The sequence below is a fragment of the Staurois parvus genome, unplaced genomic scaffold, assembly GCF_062004578.1.
Source record: "Staurois parvus isolate SC_StPar_1 unplaced genomic scaffold, SC_StPar_1.0 ptg000299l, whole genome shotgun sequence".
NCBI classification, from domain to species: Eukaryota; Metazoa; Chordata; class Amphibia; order Anura; family Ranidae; genus Staurois; species Staurois parvus.
In genome coordinates, this window is record NW_028318095.1 from 273,398 (window position 1) to 289,647 (window position 16,250).

The 16,250-nt window shown below is 43.1% G+C and overlaps 1 protein-coding gene across 2 annotated transcripts in view; it reads right to left on the reverse strand.

Moving 5' to 3' along the window:
* The window catches only part of LOC149457866 (ATP-binding cassette sub-family C member 1-like), a 91,845-nt gene that overhangs the window by 27,866 nt on the left and 47,729 nt on the right, over positions 1-16,250 (reverse strand). For both annotated transcript variants that reach the window (XM_089682893.1, XM_089682891.1), the window contains exons 10-15: positions 11,571-11,655; positions 9,225-9,291; positions 6,891-7,017; positions 6,120-6,296; positions 5,116-5,283; positions 1,999-2,176 (exon numbers count right to left, since the gene is read on the reverse strand). In XM_089682893.1, the coding sequence (XP_089539019.1) occupies positions 1,999-2,176; positions 5,116-5,283; positions 6,120-6,296; positions 6,891-7,017; positions 9,225-9,291; positions 11,571-11,655 (802 nt within the window). The remainder of the gene's footprint in view (positions 1-1,998; positions 2,177-5,115; positions 5,284-6,119; positions 6,297-6,890; positions 7,018-9,224; positions 9,292-11,570; positions 11,656-16,250) is intronic.

A 16,250-nucleotide genomic window follows, 5' to 3' on the forward strand; every position in this document is an offset into this window, starting at 1 on the left:
TGTGAACTCTGCTGTACAGGGACTGCAAGAGGCTGATACCAGGTAAGATTATTTATTGTGATTATTTATATATCTGTAGCACTTTTTCCCTGGAACTCAGAGTAGAATATCATACTAGATCCAGTTTTAGACAGAGACCAATTAGCCTACCAGCATGTCAATGGAGTGTGGGAGGAAATCACACAAACACAATGCTATGCAGAAAGAGTGCTAACCAGGCCTGGAGCAAATACTGGGAGCCAGAGACACGTGCTCTCCAGCAAAGCAGATGTCTCCTTGCTAGCTGCGGAGTCGGGCCACCATGTGCCAAGTGAGGGTGCCCTGTCTGACATTACAGCTAGAGGTAGGTGGCACCTAATAAGATACAATAAGATAAGGAAAAGTACTACATATACTTTGGTCCATCAGAAATTCAATAATGAAAAATAAAAAGTGATAATTCTTTAACCAATTGCCCTCCAGAGCATTTACCCCCCTTCCTGACCAGGCCATTTTTTGTGATATGGCACTGCGTTACTTTAACTGACAATTGCGCGATCATGCAACGCTGCACCCAAATGAAATGTACGTCTTTTTTTCCCCACAAATAGAGCTTTCTTTTGGTGGTATTTGATCGCCTTTGCTATAAACAAAAAAAGACAGACAATTTTGAAAACAAAAACAATATTTTTGACTTTTTGCTATTAAACATGTCCAGTAAAAAATGAAAACAAATAAAATTTCATCATAAAATTTAGGCCAAAACATATTCTGCTACGTGTCTCTGCTAACAGAAAATCCCAATACCTGTAAATTAATTGGTTTATTTAAAGGTTATAGCACTTATAAAGGGCGATATGTATACACTGGGATTTTTCTTTTTTATAACCAGTAATGGCGGCGGTCAGCGACTTGTAGCAAGACGGAGGGAATGCAGTGGGCATTCTGACACTGGGGGGAACTGACTTGGTGTCACTGACATCCCCAATGACACCAGTACAGTGATCAGTGCTAATGAAAAGCACTTACACTGTACTAATGGCACTGGGCAGGAAGGGGTTAACATGTGGGGCGATCAAAGGGTTAACTGCGTGCTGTTTTACTGTAAGCTGTGTGTGTCCTTTAAACTGTAAGCACACTGCTTTGTATGGCTCTGCTATACAGAGCCATACAAAACAGTGTGCAGGAGCTGACAGGAGAGAACTGTATTATTTACATACAGTTCTCCCCCCCCCCCCAGTTGGTAATGCTCGGTGATCACCATGTGTTGGCGAGTAATCACTGGCAAGGACCCAGAGATTGATAGCCGAGGCTGCGAATAGCGGCGTGGGTAGGGCGCAGGCCCCCTACCCAGAAATGCAAAATCACGTATATACACGTGATTTTACGTACCCCTTCCACCCTGTAGCGGTATATCAGCTATAGAACACCGGGAAAGCGGTTAAATCATTTGAATATTTAATTTGATTATGCAATCTTGCGAGATGCATTTGTACATAATTCGGTATTCAGAGTGAACAAGAATATGCTTTTCACATGATTGAGTAATTAAAACAAATATTCACACTTTTTTTGAGTGAATAATCTCTACTCATTAAACCAGCATTAGATTACAACTGAGCCAACCTTAGACTTGCCACACCTACAACAGCAGAACACTGGCCAGGAATTTTACAGCCTATGTTCCTTGAGATAGTAATGAAGAAATGTTCTGTGAAAATCTGCTTTATTTTTTGGCCTCCAGAAAGCCCCATTATCGTTCAAACCGGTCATAATTGCATAGTTGGATGCCTGGCATATAGTGTTTATACAGTATATACCAGGGGCGGACTGACAACTCATGGGGCCCCCGGGCAATAGGGGATCATGGGGCCCCTGTGTCGTTGCCCAAACTCAATAAAGCCTATGAAAAAGGTACCAGGGGCATCTCATGGGGCCCCCTACTGACCCCGGGCAGTGCCTGAGTTTCCAAATGGTCAGTCCGTCCCTGGTATATACACAGTATTTATATGTACTTACAAGGCTTTTCATTTAGATTCTCCTTTGCCCCAGAAGTTTGGATCAAGTCTGCAAAGTCCTGCCGCTTTGAGGTCAGGTCTGTATAATTGCCAGCCTGAGTTATTCTGCCATCTTCCATCACAATAATGAGGTCTACTAGAGGAAGAACGATGAGACTGTGTGTCACCAGGATCCTTGTCTACACAAAAACATCAGTTTCCAGTTAACTTTTAATATAAAGGAAAACTACAACAAATAAATAATGACATCATTTTATACATACTGTATAGATAGAATATACATTTGAAGGGCAGAATCACTTCCCCTGCTGCCTTTTAATAAAAGGTGGAAAAAGCAGCTGCCCCGGATCCACTGAGTAAGGAGTAATACTCCTAAACTTAGGAGAGACCTAGAACTCTAATTGAACAGAAGAAAAGTTTGTGTATTAAGAAAGAAGCTGATAGAAATGGCAGACTGACACTTTTATCTTTATTCTGTGCAATGGGTGAGAAGCTAACATGCATCTCATGGCTGATACCCTGATAAAGTTTGTGTCCTGTCCATATATTGTGTTGTATTTTAAGCACTTAGGGGTTGATTTACTAAAGGCAAATAGACTGTGCACTTTGCAAAATGCAGTTGCAGTCTGCAAGTGCAGCTGCTCCGCAGCTTAGTAAATGAGGTAAAGATTCACTTTGCAAAGAATACCCAATCACATACAAGGAAAATTAAAAAACAGCATTTTTACTTGCACATGATTGGATGATGAAAGTCAGCAGAGCTTCTGCTCATTTACTCAGCTCTGGAGCAACTGCTCTTGCAAAGTGCAACTGCACCATGCAAAGTGCACAGTCTATTTCCCTTTAGTAAATCAACCCTTTATGTGGGCCATGTGGGCAGTATTCTAGCAATTGCATCCACATTCCATCAGCCTTTGATCTATAAATGATTCAACATAACACCCCCCCCCCAACATCCCTGTCATATACATTTAAAGATATAAACAGTTGATGAGAGTTTAGGTTGTAAGCTGTAACAAGCAGGGCCTTCGGATTCCTTTGTATTGAATTGTATTGTAACTGTACTGTCTGTAACAAACTGTTGGCACTATACGGTATAAATCCTGTAGAACATAATAATGATGAGATTTGTTCAATTGTGTTTACAACGGAAAAGTGGTTGAATCTACTGGAAAATGGTCAACCTTATAGCCAGCATTGGGATATTCCAAGTGATGAGAGGTGTTCGTACACACTGAAGCAGGGGTGCTCAACCTGTGTCACGTGGGCCACATGTGATGTGGCTCTTGACCTGAAACCAGGGAAGCGCATGCCTGTGGTCGGCAACCCGTTGATTGAGATCTGGGTGTGCCAACTTGCCATCCCCGAGCATCAGAGTGCATTGAGCCAATGCTGGCAGCGGAGGAAGCAGGTGGCAGCAGAGAGAGCTGGAGCCGCACAAGCTCATGCTTCCTTTGTAGCACTGGCTCCTGTCCCAGGCAGAGCAATACCAAGTGCACTTTGCCTGGGACCTCTCTCGCAGCCTGGAGATGGACAGCGATTCAAGCAGAAACTGGAAGAGGAAACAAAGGTCAGTTTATTAAACATACACTGAACTTTTGCAAAGGGCATATTCGTACCTATAAAAGAGTTAAAGATGAGTTCCACCCAAAAGGGGAAGTTCCACTTTAAGGTTTGGTCCCCCGCCCCCCATTAAGGATTGGCACCTATGGGGAGCGGGGGGAACGGGTGCCCGAATTTGACAGGTACCTGCACCCACTTACACTGCGATCGTTTAGGCAATTGGAAACGGAAGTTGTCCTCCTACCCTCCCTCCCCAACGTCGACATGTGACAGGTCCCAGAAGAGGACAGGGCCATTCAGGAAGCGCAGCGCTACTCGCACATGCGCAGTGGGCACCCGGCTGTAAAGCCGCAAGCTGTCACAGCCGAGTGCCCACACTGAAGATGCCGGCCTCCTGGAATACAGGACAGCCGGTGAAACAGTCTGCGGCGGGGGCGAAGCGGGATTGTGGGACAGGTGAGTGGCTGTTTTTTTAAAAGTCAGCAGCTACAGTTTTTGTAGCTGCTGACTTTTATCTTTTTCCAGAGTGAGTGGAACTCCGCTTTAACAACTATTAGGCTACTTTCACACTGATCCAGAGCTGCACCTGTGGCTCTGCTGTGGGTTAGCTGCACTGAGCCATAGACTTCTACAATATCCTGTGGGTTTGGTGCACTTTCAGACAGTACACCACACCCACAAAATATAATAGAAGTCTAAGGCAACGACCGCAGCGCAGAGCATCAGTGTGAAAACTTATAGGGCCTCAAGACAGTAAGGGCTTGTTTAGATTTGCAGTTTGGGAGGCAGTAAAACCCCATAGTTGAGAAGTGTTTTTACCACACGCTCCCAACCACTGGAGTAATGTCAGCGGTCACAATGGTGACCCCGCCCCATGCTCCAGGGGGCCCATGTGGCCTACTTGACACATTCTATTTTAAACATAAACAGGAGGGGCGGCATATACAAGAACCAATCAGCTCCATTTTCCTGCTGCAACCGCTGAAAGCCAGCTTCTTCTCCTCTCCCTCCCATTCCGCATTCAGTGGCTGTAGAAGGAAAATGTTCATTATGCTATTGAAAAGAAAAAAGTTAAAATTCTGAACCATTTCATTTTATTGTGGCCTGCGACCAGTTACCAAGTCACTTAAGTGGCCCTACAAAAGGTAGAGCACTCTTGTGCTACAGGAAACTGGTTGCGCTGAGAGAATAGGCTGCCATTGCTGATTTTTCTATCTCAAAGGTTAGCTGCCTGTCTGCCATTCTGATCGAATCTCTTTGGTCCTGAAAGAAGTCTGCAGTTCTGGAGGTTTGGCTGCACGTTGACTTTACTGATCAGTAGAGTTGTCCAGGGGCAGGCAATTGGTATTCTTAGGAGGTCAGCAGTGGAAGTCCCCATTTTTTTCTAGTAGATTTCCTTTAAATTATTCTGCACCAGAAGTGGTATAGGGCACTTCTGCACCCAGTTTGTAAATTTATCAAAATGGACCAAATTTGTTTTTCAAATCTGCATCCACAGCTCAGCACTGAAACAGCACTTATAATTTAATGAACCAAATTTTATTCTATAACCTACCTTATTTTTCAACAGCCCATTCTGTCCAATTACTTTATCAAACAGATGCTTCCCAACATGAACATCAACAGCAGACAAGGGGTCATCTAACAGATAGATGTCTGCATTGCTGTACACAGCTCTCGCCAGACTGACTCGCTGCTTCTGACCGCCACTTAGGTTTACACCCTGCATACATACAAAAGATAAATAGTTACTGCATTGTCCATGATCATACATAATATTCATTCTCTTAAAATTGAAGTTTATTATCCTTATTTTTTGTCTTCTCTGGTTCATCCTTTCCACTCATCACCAAGCTAATTGAATGTTTAAATAAAACACTACCACTTTCATAATATACCTTGTTTTAGACCCAGTGATGACATCACTGGGTCTCTGCACTTCTGTATGCAATGCAGGCAGATCACAGCTGGCAAGAGGAACCTGCTGGGGTGCTATACATAGCCTCCTTAAATTATCACAGCACCCAGCACTCCTTTCTAGAGTCCTCAGCCCTAGAGCAAACAGTTGGCTGGCTCTTGGGAGAAGTTATGCAAATACCAAAATGACTTGATGGATAGATGTCAATCTGGAGGAATGAGCATTCCTAGGCAAGCTTTATTTTGCATGCAGACTGCCCTGCCCAGATGTGATGCTGAGCCTATAGACAAAGAAAGGGCATTTTTGCAGACTTGCTGCAACTTCTAATGCACAGTGTGAGCAGCTCACAGCGTGCAGAGAATATAAGGCAAGAGCAGCAGTCATTCCCCAATGACACCAGCAGACACTGACTCCCCTGACAATGGCAGAATTCTTCTGCTGATGGTGGAACAAGTCTTTGGTCATTGGGGATTCTTTTTTTTACAAACTGCTGTTTTTCCTCCAGGGTTAGATTAGAAGTAGATGTACATGTATGGAATGAACTTTGTCAGCAGCCAGATTACACCTGTATGTTCAATTGCCATCTGATTTGGATAGTATTTAAAGGTAATACACTTGTATTGTAATGAGTATAGTCTCACCCTCTCTCCAATTTCGGTTTGGTCTCCATGTGGTAAGAGCTCCAGATCAGGAACAAGGGCACAGGTTTCTAAGACTCTCTCATAATACGATTTATTGAAGGCCTGTCCAAAGAGAATGTTCTCCCGAAACAAAGCATTCTGTATCCATGCTTGCTGTGATACATAGGCCACAGAGCCCTGTTTGTGGAGAAACCAAAAGAGATATTCAACTGCAACATCACCACTAAGTTTATATGTCAGGTGTCCAACTTTCCCCATAACAGAACTGGCTGCAATATGTACACCTTAAAGAAGGATTCCAGGTATGGTTAATTTTTACATTATAATTATATAGGATTTACATGGCGCCAACAGTGTGCTCAGCACTTTACATTATAAAGGGAGACAATACAGCAATGATACAGTTCAATACAAGAGGGTTAGGAGGGCCCTGCTCCTTGGAGCATACAAGCTTGCAGCTTGGACCATTGTAACTATGTACATACCATACGTCGCTGATGCCCCTAGAAGCTGGAAATCACTGACGTAGACACTACTACTCCAATGATCTCCACTAGCTTTTGGGCCACGTGCTGAGGGGCCGTCCTGATGCATTGTGAACAAAGAAGGTAGGCTGTTTAGCACGGGCACCGTTCAGAAAAAGCTCTGCTTTGCATCTTCTGAATGAATGCAAAGCTTTCTCTGATTGGATGAGGTGAAGTGCCTAACACTACCACCCTGCCTGTCCACCCAGCTTTCCAAACCACAGAAGTGTTGTATTAATAGTCTTACTTTTCTCTGAATAGTCCCCTCCAATTTGTTCATCTCTCCAAGAATTGCAGAGAGCAGGGATGACTTCCCGGATCCAACTTGGCCAACAACAGCAACCAACGTGCCTTCTGGGATCTTTATGTGGAGACTAGACAAACAAATAAAGGGTACAATGTATAAGAATCACCATTAGGACTCAGTAAGTACTATACATGCAGTTATACCCTGGACTTGGCATCGTTCACTATTATGAGTTAATAGATACAGTGTCTGCCATTGTATCCTGGATTTAGTGCAATTTAGAGGAAATAGTTCAAAACTGTACTTTTGAGCACAGTTCTCCACTTTGACTCAGTTGGTACTTTAGCCAGCTTGATTCTATATTTTTTAGGTCGGGTCACGCTACTGACTTTAGAGAAACAAGGGACCTGCAGGAGTCAGGAACTCTCTGGGGTTGATTTACTAAAACTGGAGCGTGCAAAATCTGGTGCAACTAATCATAGAGACCAATCACCTTCCAGGTTTTACTGTGAAAGCTTAACTGAACATACTGAGGTTAGAAGCTGATTGGCTACCATGCACAGATGCATCAGATTCTGAGTGCTCAAATTTTAGTAAATCCCCCCTCTAAGTCATTATAGTCATCTTCTGTCTTCCAAATGTACTTCAGTTTTGCCATAATTGATTCACCACCAGAACTTTATTGTTGTATGGTACCCTGGCTAGTAGATCCTCCTGAGTATAGGGATCATTGAATAATAGCTCAGATATTAGCCTAACCTACCTTTAGTCGCCGTTGTTGCCCCCAATGAATTACCTATAAGACTATATGCAGGAAAACAGCCTAAAGTATATGGAGACCCTAACAATGAACTTCTCACATTTGCTCCCTTTTGGTCGTTTAAATATAACATTAAAAAGGAATTGTTAATTTTTTTTTTGTAATGTGAAAATATACCTGTTGATATTGTCAAGAATGTAGAGGAGTCTTGTGCTCCTTGCCTTTGTTTTCTCAAAGAGACTATTTAGCCATCCCTGTTCTTATCTTGGACTACAGGTCAATGAATGCCTTTGATGTGGACAAGAAAACAGGGGGGGTGGGTAAGTAGTTTATCATAAGACAATAGGCAGGGCTGAATCAAAGGATGAGTTCACCTTTTAACATAAAAATAATAAATGCATATATTTTTTGCAGGTACAAAAATGTGCATTTATTATATTTTGTTTCTGGAGCCTCTAAAGCATTGCACATGCACGTCCCCTGCAGACCTGTCAATGTATCTGTGTGTTTATACATCATATAAGCAAACAGATACTTACTGACAAGAAGATTCAATGAACTACCACAGTGTTCCACAGCAAAGGCTGTCGGAACTTGTAGTGTTCTCATTCACGGAATACTGAGAATGAGAGGACACTTTTACATTTTTTTTAAATTGTGGCAGCCAGCAGGGAGAGATCCCCCGCTAGCTGTCATAATGTGGATAGGGGAGATGCAGGAGCGGGTCCGTTTGTAACATGTTACACCCATATTCAGGATGTAAAAATGTTACGAAAGGTGAACTTATCCTTTAAGCTGGCTATAGATGGAACAAAATTCGTCCAGTTCAGCAGCGACCGGACAAATTTTGATCCATCTATAGGCAGAAAGGTTTCACAGAAGTCAATCTTTCCAACGACTTCTGTACAACCAGCTTGTTGGAAAATGTTCACTCAATCAGTGTCACCGGCTATAGCCGGCAGTGCTGATGAGTGTATTCTGACAGCAGGGAAGTCTGCCTGCTGTCAGAACAAAATAGTTCCACGGGAGGGATTCCCCCATCTATCTTGAATGTGTGGATGGAGGAATTGGTTCATTTTCTTTTGTCCAAACAACTAGTCGAATGGAAGAAAATGAATCATGTATGGCCTGCTTTAGTCCAAGAAAATGTTGTATGTTTACTTTGCCTTGATATATGCTTAAACTAATAAGCCAAGCTCTCTGCCAGTCACCGCTGTACTGGGGGGAGTTCTGCCCACCAAGATCCCAGATAGCAGTGAAGCCCTGCTCAGTCACAGTTCCGGAACCGCTGATGGAGCATGCCCCAATACATGACATAAACGCATAGATGAGGAAGATGGGCATTAAGGCCCACCCACGACTGCATATATGTTTATAGCTGTCATAAACAGCAAGTGAATTTGTTGTCATTTTTAAAAAATCATGGCTGGCAATCACTAAAATACAAAGGTAATTTTGAATTACAGTAATTGACAAAAAGGTTTGAGTAACAATTATAAAATATATCCACTTTTTGGGAAAGGAAGAATTTTCCTTCAACAATCTGTCACAATGTATGACAACAATTTTCTTACTCTTTCAAGATGGAGGGACCATTAGTTTCCCACTGGAAGGAAGCAGCACTAAATCCAACCGCATGATCTGTATTTATCAAAGATGGAAATAACATACTTTATTTTAACGAGACTGAAAAAGAACATATGCAAAATTCTCACTTCTCATAAATCATTAGAGTTTATGCCAATATCACCAAATCACATCATTTATTTGAATAAAACAACCTTGTCCACCAGCTCCAAGCCTAGGCATGTACATATATCATTGAAACCAAAAAGCAAGTTTTTTAAAGACTGCTACTATTATTTACATCAAGCTGAAGATGTTTACAAGCATATCTTAAAGTGGAGCTCCACCCAAAAGAGGAAGTTCCACTTTAAAGATTGGTTCCCCGTTCCCCATTAAGGATTGGCACCTTTGGGGAGCGGGTACCCAAAATTGACAGGCACCCGCTCCCACTTCTGCTGCGATCGCCTAGGCGATCGGAAGCTGTCCTCACACCCTCCCTCCCCGTAGCCTTATGGGACACGTGATAGGTCCCAGAAGACTAAAGAGCCATTCAGGAGGCGCAGCGCTACTCGCGCATGCGCAGTAGGCACTCAGCTGTAAACCCGCAAGCTGTCACAGCCGGGTGCCCACACTGAAGATGCGCCTGGAACACCAGACAGCTGGTGAAACGGGCTGCGGGGAGGACACCACGGGATTGTGGGACAGGTAAGTGGCTGTTTTTTAAAAATCAGCAGCTACAGTTTTTGTAGCTGCTGACTTATTTTTTTACAGCGTGAGCGGAATTCTGCTTTAAAAACAAAAACTAGGGATGCATCGATACCTTTTTTTTTCTTTAAATCATCAAGTACGAGTACTGATGCTTTTGGTCAAGTAATCGCCAATACCGAGTACCGATACTTTGCAATGTGATTTGTGTCCATACAAAATGAATGAGGCAAATTGCACTGCAAAGAATGGCATGCGACTTGAACAGGAATGCGGTGCATTCCTGTCCGAATCATATGTGGTTTTCCCACCACTCCTTTGTAAACCCAAGCTTCTCATAGCCTGAGTTCACACAGGAGTAGTGCAGGAAACCTACCTGCACCGATCCCATGAAGTCACACAACTAAAAGCAGCTGACCAATCAGAAGCCATCTAGCCCGTACGGTTATTCCTACAAGGAGAGAAAGCTATGGGGATTTCAAATCCCCAGACCTATGAAACGGCTTTTGGTTGTGTAACAGCATGAGACTGGAGCAGAAAGGTTTCCCACACTGTTCCCACACTGCTCCTGTGTGAACTCAGACTATACAAGCCTGGGTTCACACAGCAGCAGTGGGGAAACTGCATGCGATTTGGACAGGAATGGCACCGCATTCCTGTTCATATCGCATGCCATTCTTGGCAGTGTGATTTGCACCAATTAATTTTATATGGACGCAAATCGCACCGCAAAGTATCAGTTTTGGGTATCAAGAGCATTTTTACGAGTAAAAAAATACCGGTGAAAGAATAGTGTATCCCCTTTACTTTTAAATACATATCTGCCTGGAGTTTAGCTTTAATACTTACAATAAAGTGTTTTTAATGCCAAACCTAAAGCTAAAGTTCTAACCACTTCTCACCACTCTATCCAAAGCTGCAAAAAAGTTTTGGCTTTAGGTACACTTTAACCTCTTGATGACTATGTAATTCATATGCAGCAACAAGGATGGTGGGTCTTATTGCTGCACATATGCGTCCATGTGGGATGAGGTTTCAGACAGCTCCCGTTCTCTGATCGGAAACTGGTGGGACGGGCTCCTGATCATGCGACCACTGGGAAGGCCACTGGGAAGGCCAATCTCAGTGATCACATGATTTGGAAGTCCATCCCACCTCCCATGGTTAAGACCCACTTAAAAGGACCTCCGGGAGGGGATGGGAAGAAGTTAAATGATAAATGCAGTTTTAAAAAAATAGTAAACTTTTCCTTTCTGCCACCTTACTCTGACCTAACCCACCCCCAATCCACAGATGACTACTGCAACCTCTGCTGTTTGATTACATCCAGTGCTGCAAGTCTCGCTGTCTAGGCCGGGCCTGCTTAGACTTCTATGGTGCTGTGTCCCAAGGCTGGAGACAAAGTTGATGGGGTTGTAATGTGTAGGTGCGACCAGGACCGTGAGACTTGCTCCACTGCGTGTAAAAAAAACACCGGAGGCCAGAGCCCTTGGAAAAATGTAAGTGTGCATCTGTGAAGGTGGAGGGTGGGTTGGGTCAGGTTAAGGGAAGAGGGCAAACAGGATAAATACACCGTCTTAAATTGTACTTATCCTTTAAGCTGTTCTGCTTCACATTAAAATATTTGCAACATGAAAACATTTACTTACTTCCTTTATATTCTGTCTCAATATTTTCTGGGACAAGTTCTTCACCACAAAGGAAATTTTCCAATCTCGCCAGAGAGACTTTAGTCTAGAAAATATAAGCAGGGATTCATTCATGATACGGCTACAAATGTGCCACATATAGATCACACAATACAACTCACTGGGGCCAATTCAAGGAAATCATAGCCAATATCAACCAATCAGCTGTTTACTTCTATTTTCTGGAGTGGTTCATAAAATTAGCAACCCAAACCTCATTGGTTGTCCTTTCTCCCCTCTGTAAATCAGTCATAACCAGATGTGCAAAAACGTTTGTAGTTATCTTCGTGGTCTGCTTTAAGAAAATATACTCCATACATCTAAACACTAGCTATACACTTAGGCAATTTTCCAGCAATTTCCTTTGATTGCACAAACCAACCAATTGAATTAATAAGATCCCCAAGAGTTTATACTAAAACTGTGAATTGATTGACGCTGTTGGAGGCGGATTGCTTTGAACTGTTTGCTCTTTCTTTGCAAGTGGTCAAATTGGTCTAGAAATTGCTGTGTATATGGCCAGCTTTATATCCTCTGAAATTATGTTGCTTTCAGTCATTTTAACTAAAAATATTCCCAGGACTCTGAAGAAACTCTATAGGTAGGAAAAGGACAGCGCTGGGCCTTGGGGCCCTGACCAGTGGTGTATTTTGGTTTTGTACTACCCTAGGCAAAGCTAAAATCAGGCACCCCCTTGCATCTGAATTTGTTTAAGATCCACCCCTTCATCTGTAAACTCCACCCTTCCTCTTTAGGCTCCACCTCTTCCTATTAGAGCTCCACCTCTTTTTTATTCCATTATCGGTGTCATTTAGAGGAACAGTGCCCCATCACTGGTGTCAGTGGGAGGAATAGTGCCCCATCACTGGTGTCAGTGGGAGGAATAGTGCCCCATCACTGGTGTCAGTGGGAGGAATAGTGCCCCATCACTGGTGTCAGTGGGAGGAATAGTGCCCCATCACTGGTGTCAGTGGGAGGAATATTGCCCCATCACTGGTGTCAGTGGGAGGAATAGTGCCCCATCACTGGTGTCAGTGGGAGGAATAGTGCCCCATCACTGGTGTCAGTGGGAGGAATAGTGCCCAATCACTGGTGTCAATGGGAGGAATAGTGTCCCATCATTGGTATCAGTGGGAGGAATAGTGTCCCATTATTGGTGTCAGTGGGATGAATAGTGTCCCATTATTGGTGTCAGTGGGAGGAATAGTGCCCCATCATTTGTGTCAGTGACACCAAATATGGGGCACTGTTCTTCCCACACTGACACTATTGATGGGGCACTATTACTCCCACTGACACCAATGATGCTTACATTACGGACCCCTCCTCCAGCCCGGGCTCACTCCCTCTCCCATCCACAGCCAGCATACCTGGCTGTAGCAGCACCATCTGCTCTGCCCAGATCCCAGCTGCACGGCACAGACACTTACCTTATGGATCAGCTGTCTTTCTTGTCCCACTGCTATCCTCCTCTTCACCGCCTCCAGCCACTCCCTAACTCCGATCAGCCTCCTCATGCTGCCGCTCGGCTCCTCCTCTCTGCCTGTGTGCTTTCCCTGGGCTACAGATCCAGTGGCCAATCACAGGAAAGGAGGTGGAGCTTGCAGATGGAGGTACAGGCTGCCATAGGCAGATAAGAGAGGGGCGGGTTGGCATGTCAATCAGAAGGAAAATTTACGCAAACTTTGCACCGGCATCTGTGATCCATGATCATCCACCCGGGAAATGAGGGCACCATATACCCTCTCTACATCTTCTCCTCCAGTGCCGCCATGGACCGTGGTTCTAAGTGTCACATCTGTGGGATGAAAAGTGGGCAAATGCCATGCCGCCCTGTTTGCCTCACGGAAAAATATGCCCCTGGCCGTGGCTACTTTGCATGGACACAAACTAGCGGTTCCTGAGGGGCAGGGAAGCATTGTACACCTCTGGATCTATCTAACAATCCACCTGTAGGCACCATGCACACTGCACAATTTTGAATTGATGGCAGAATCACTGAGATTATGTCTGCAATTCCAAATCACACTGCAATCATTCCAAAGTGCATTATGCAAAGCTTGTTGCCAAAAAAGGAGCAGGTGCTTTTTTTGGGCAACAGCTTTGCGCAATGCATTTTGCTGCTTGATTATGATGCGCAATAATCAAGGCAAAATTGCAGCTCGCTTGAGGTGCCATTAACAATGAATGGCACCCAAACATATGTGGTGTGTTTTACCACAATTGCAGTGCCATTTTGGGATTCTGCCAACAATTCAAAAACGCAATGCGTGAATTGGGCCTTATTGTTAGTGTTTTTTTATGTGCAGCCCAAGACAATTCCACCTCTTCCAGTGTGGCCCAGGAAAGTCAAAAGGTTGGACACCCCTGCTCTAGAGCTTTGCAGATGATTTAAAGTAATATGAAAACTTCAGTGTTTTTAGTTTAACACATTAAGCACAATAAAATAAACATTCCCCACTAAATTATTACTTCAATTCCTACCCCAGCACTTGCAGTTTACAACTTTCAAAGCTGCTGGCTCCTGCTATCTCAGTGCTGCTTCCCTGAACTTCTGGTCTTCACAGGAAAGAGTTAACTGTGAGTAGTGCAATCCCTAGCCAGTCTGTTACCTTGGACAAGGAAGGGAAGAGCAGGGGAGTGCTATGCCACCCTTGGCTACAGGGCTGTGTGTTTGCCTTGATGCACACAATGTAGGGAGACACAACTCTAGTCCCTGTATGCAAAGGTGACTCCATAGGGAAGTGTAAGAGAAAAGAGCTAGCCTGAAACAGGAAAATTTGGGGCAGTGGTCATGTCACAAACTTAAACTACAACACAAGCAAGAAATAAAAAGATAAAGAAGCTGCATACTCAGTTAGTGATAAGATCAGCTTCTGAAAGTGCTTAAAACATTGGGGGTTCACTTTAGGTGTACCCCATATGTAAATATTTATGCTGCCAATGTTGTGTCTGCTCAAGTTTGTTTGCTGCATGAATTCTTAAGCAGCCCATAGGCAAGTCAGTTTTTTCGTTTGGACAAATTTCAATCCATGTATGGCTGGCTTTACATCAACAAACTGTGAAGGCTGAATATTACAATCACCGGAGATGAAATTAGCAGTCTTATGGTACATATAGATTTGATGCAGTTCAAATTTCTAGACAATAATCACATTGTGATGTGTATGCATTGCTTGCTTTTATGGTTTTCAACCACTTGAGCTCCTTTATGCCCAGGCCATTTTTTTGTAATGAACACTGAGCTACTTTGACTGGTAATTGCATGGTTCTGCAACGCTGTACATAAAGGAAATTTATATTATTTTTTCACACAAATACAGCTTTCTTTCGGTGGTATTTGATCACCACTGGGTTTTTTATTTTTTGCAATATGAATGAAAAAAGACATTACATTACAAGACATTACATTCTGCTATAAAACAAAACCTCCCCAGCAAAAAAATTCTTCATAAATTTTGTACAAAATGTATTCTTCTACGTTTCTTTGGCAAAAAAAAAAAAATGGTACAAACTATGGTATATATACTGCAATTTTTTATTTAACTATAATGGTGGCGATCAGCGGGACTGCGATATTGCGGCAGACAGTCTGACAATAACTGACACTTTGTGGAAACCAGTGACACAAATACACGGTCACTGTATTAATGACACTGGCTGGGAAGGGGTTAAACAACTAGGGCCATCAAAGGGTTAACTCTGTGCCTAGCTATGTATTTTATGTACACAGTGCGCTGTTTATTTGCTAAGCAATCTGCTAGGTTTTTATTCCCTGCTTTGCAGTGAAAAAAAATCGAGCAGATCGCCGCTTACAGGACACAGCTCTGCCTTGTTTATATAGAAATATAAAATAAAAATAAAAATTTGTGTAATAAAGTACATAAAGTAATGGTCAACAACCTTGCACAACCTCGTACAATGAACCATTATAAAAGGTAGAAAACCAAGGAGCAGTTAGCTCCAAACCTGAGCATGTTGTAAAAAAAAGAAGGCAGAATGAAGAAGGGAAGAGAAGGGAGAAGAGTGAAAGTGGCTGCGGAATCCCTGCCCCCATCTCAGTTCTCCACCGAGAAATATTGTACCCATTGCTTCCACGTTTTATCAAACTTAGTTTGATTATTATGGAGGGTGCATGTTAACTTATCAGTGATCATGGTCCAATTTAAATTTTTCTTTGAGATAGTCAAGTTTGACAATCTGTTGGCTCCAACACCGAGCAATGGCTATTCTGACTACGATCATATAAGAAATCAATCTTTTCTTCATTATAGGGATATCATCACCTAATTTTTGAAAGAGGGCATTCTTGAACTTACTAGAGATATTTTGGCCTGTGACCGAACAAATTAGGTTTAAAGTCCTAATCGAAAACTGTGTCACTTTGGGGCAGTGCCACCATATATGAATCATTGAGCCTACTTGGCCACATTTCTGAAAACACTGAGAGGAGGCCTGCATATTCATCTTAGCTATTCTGGTTGGGACTGTGTTTATTACTATTGTCGACGAGTTATTCACAACATCCTGCCAGTCAGTCAGGTTCCACTGGACATTAAGATCTCTTTCTCAATATTCCATATAGGAGAGCTTTTTGTCTGACATCGATAAGAGATCATATAATATGGAAATGCGGTCCTT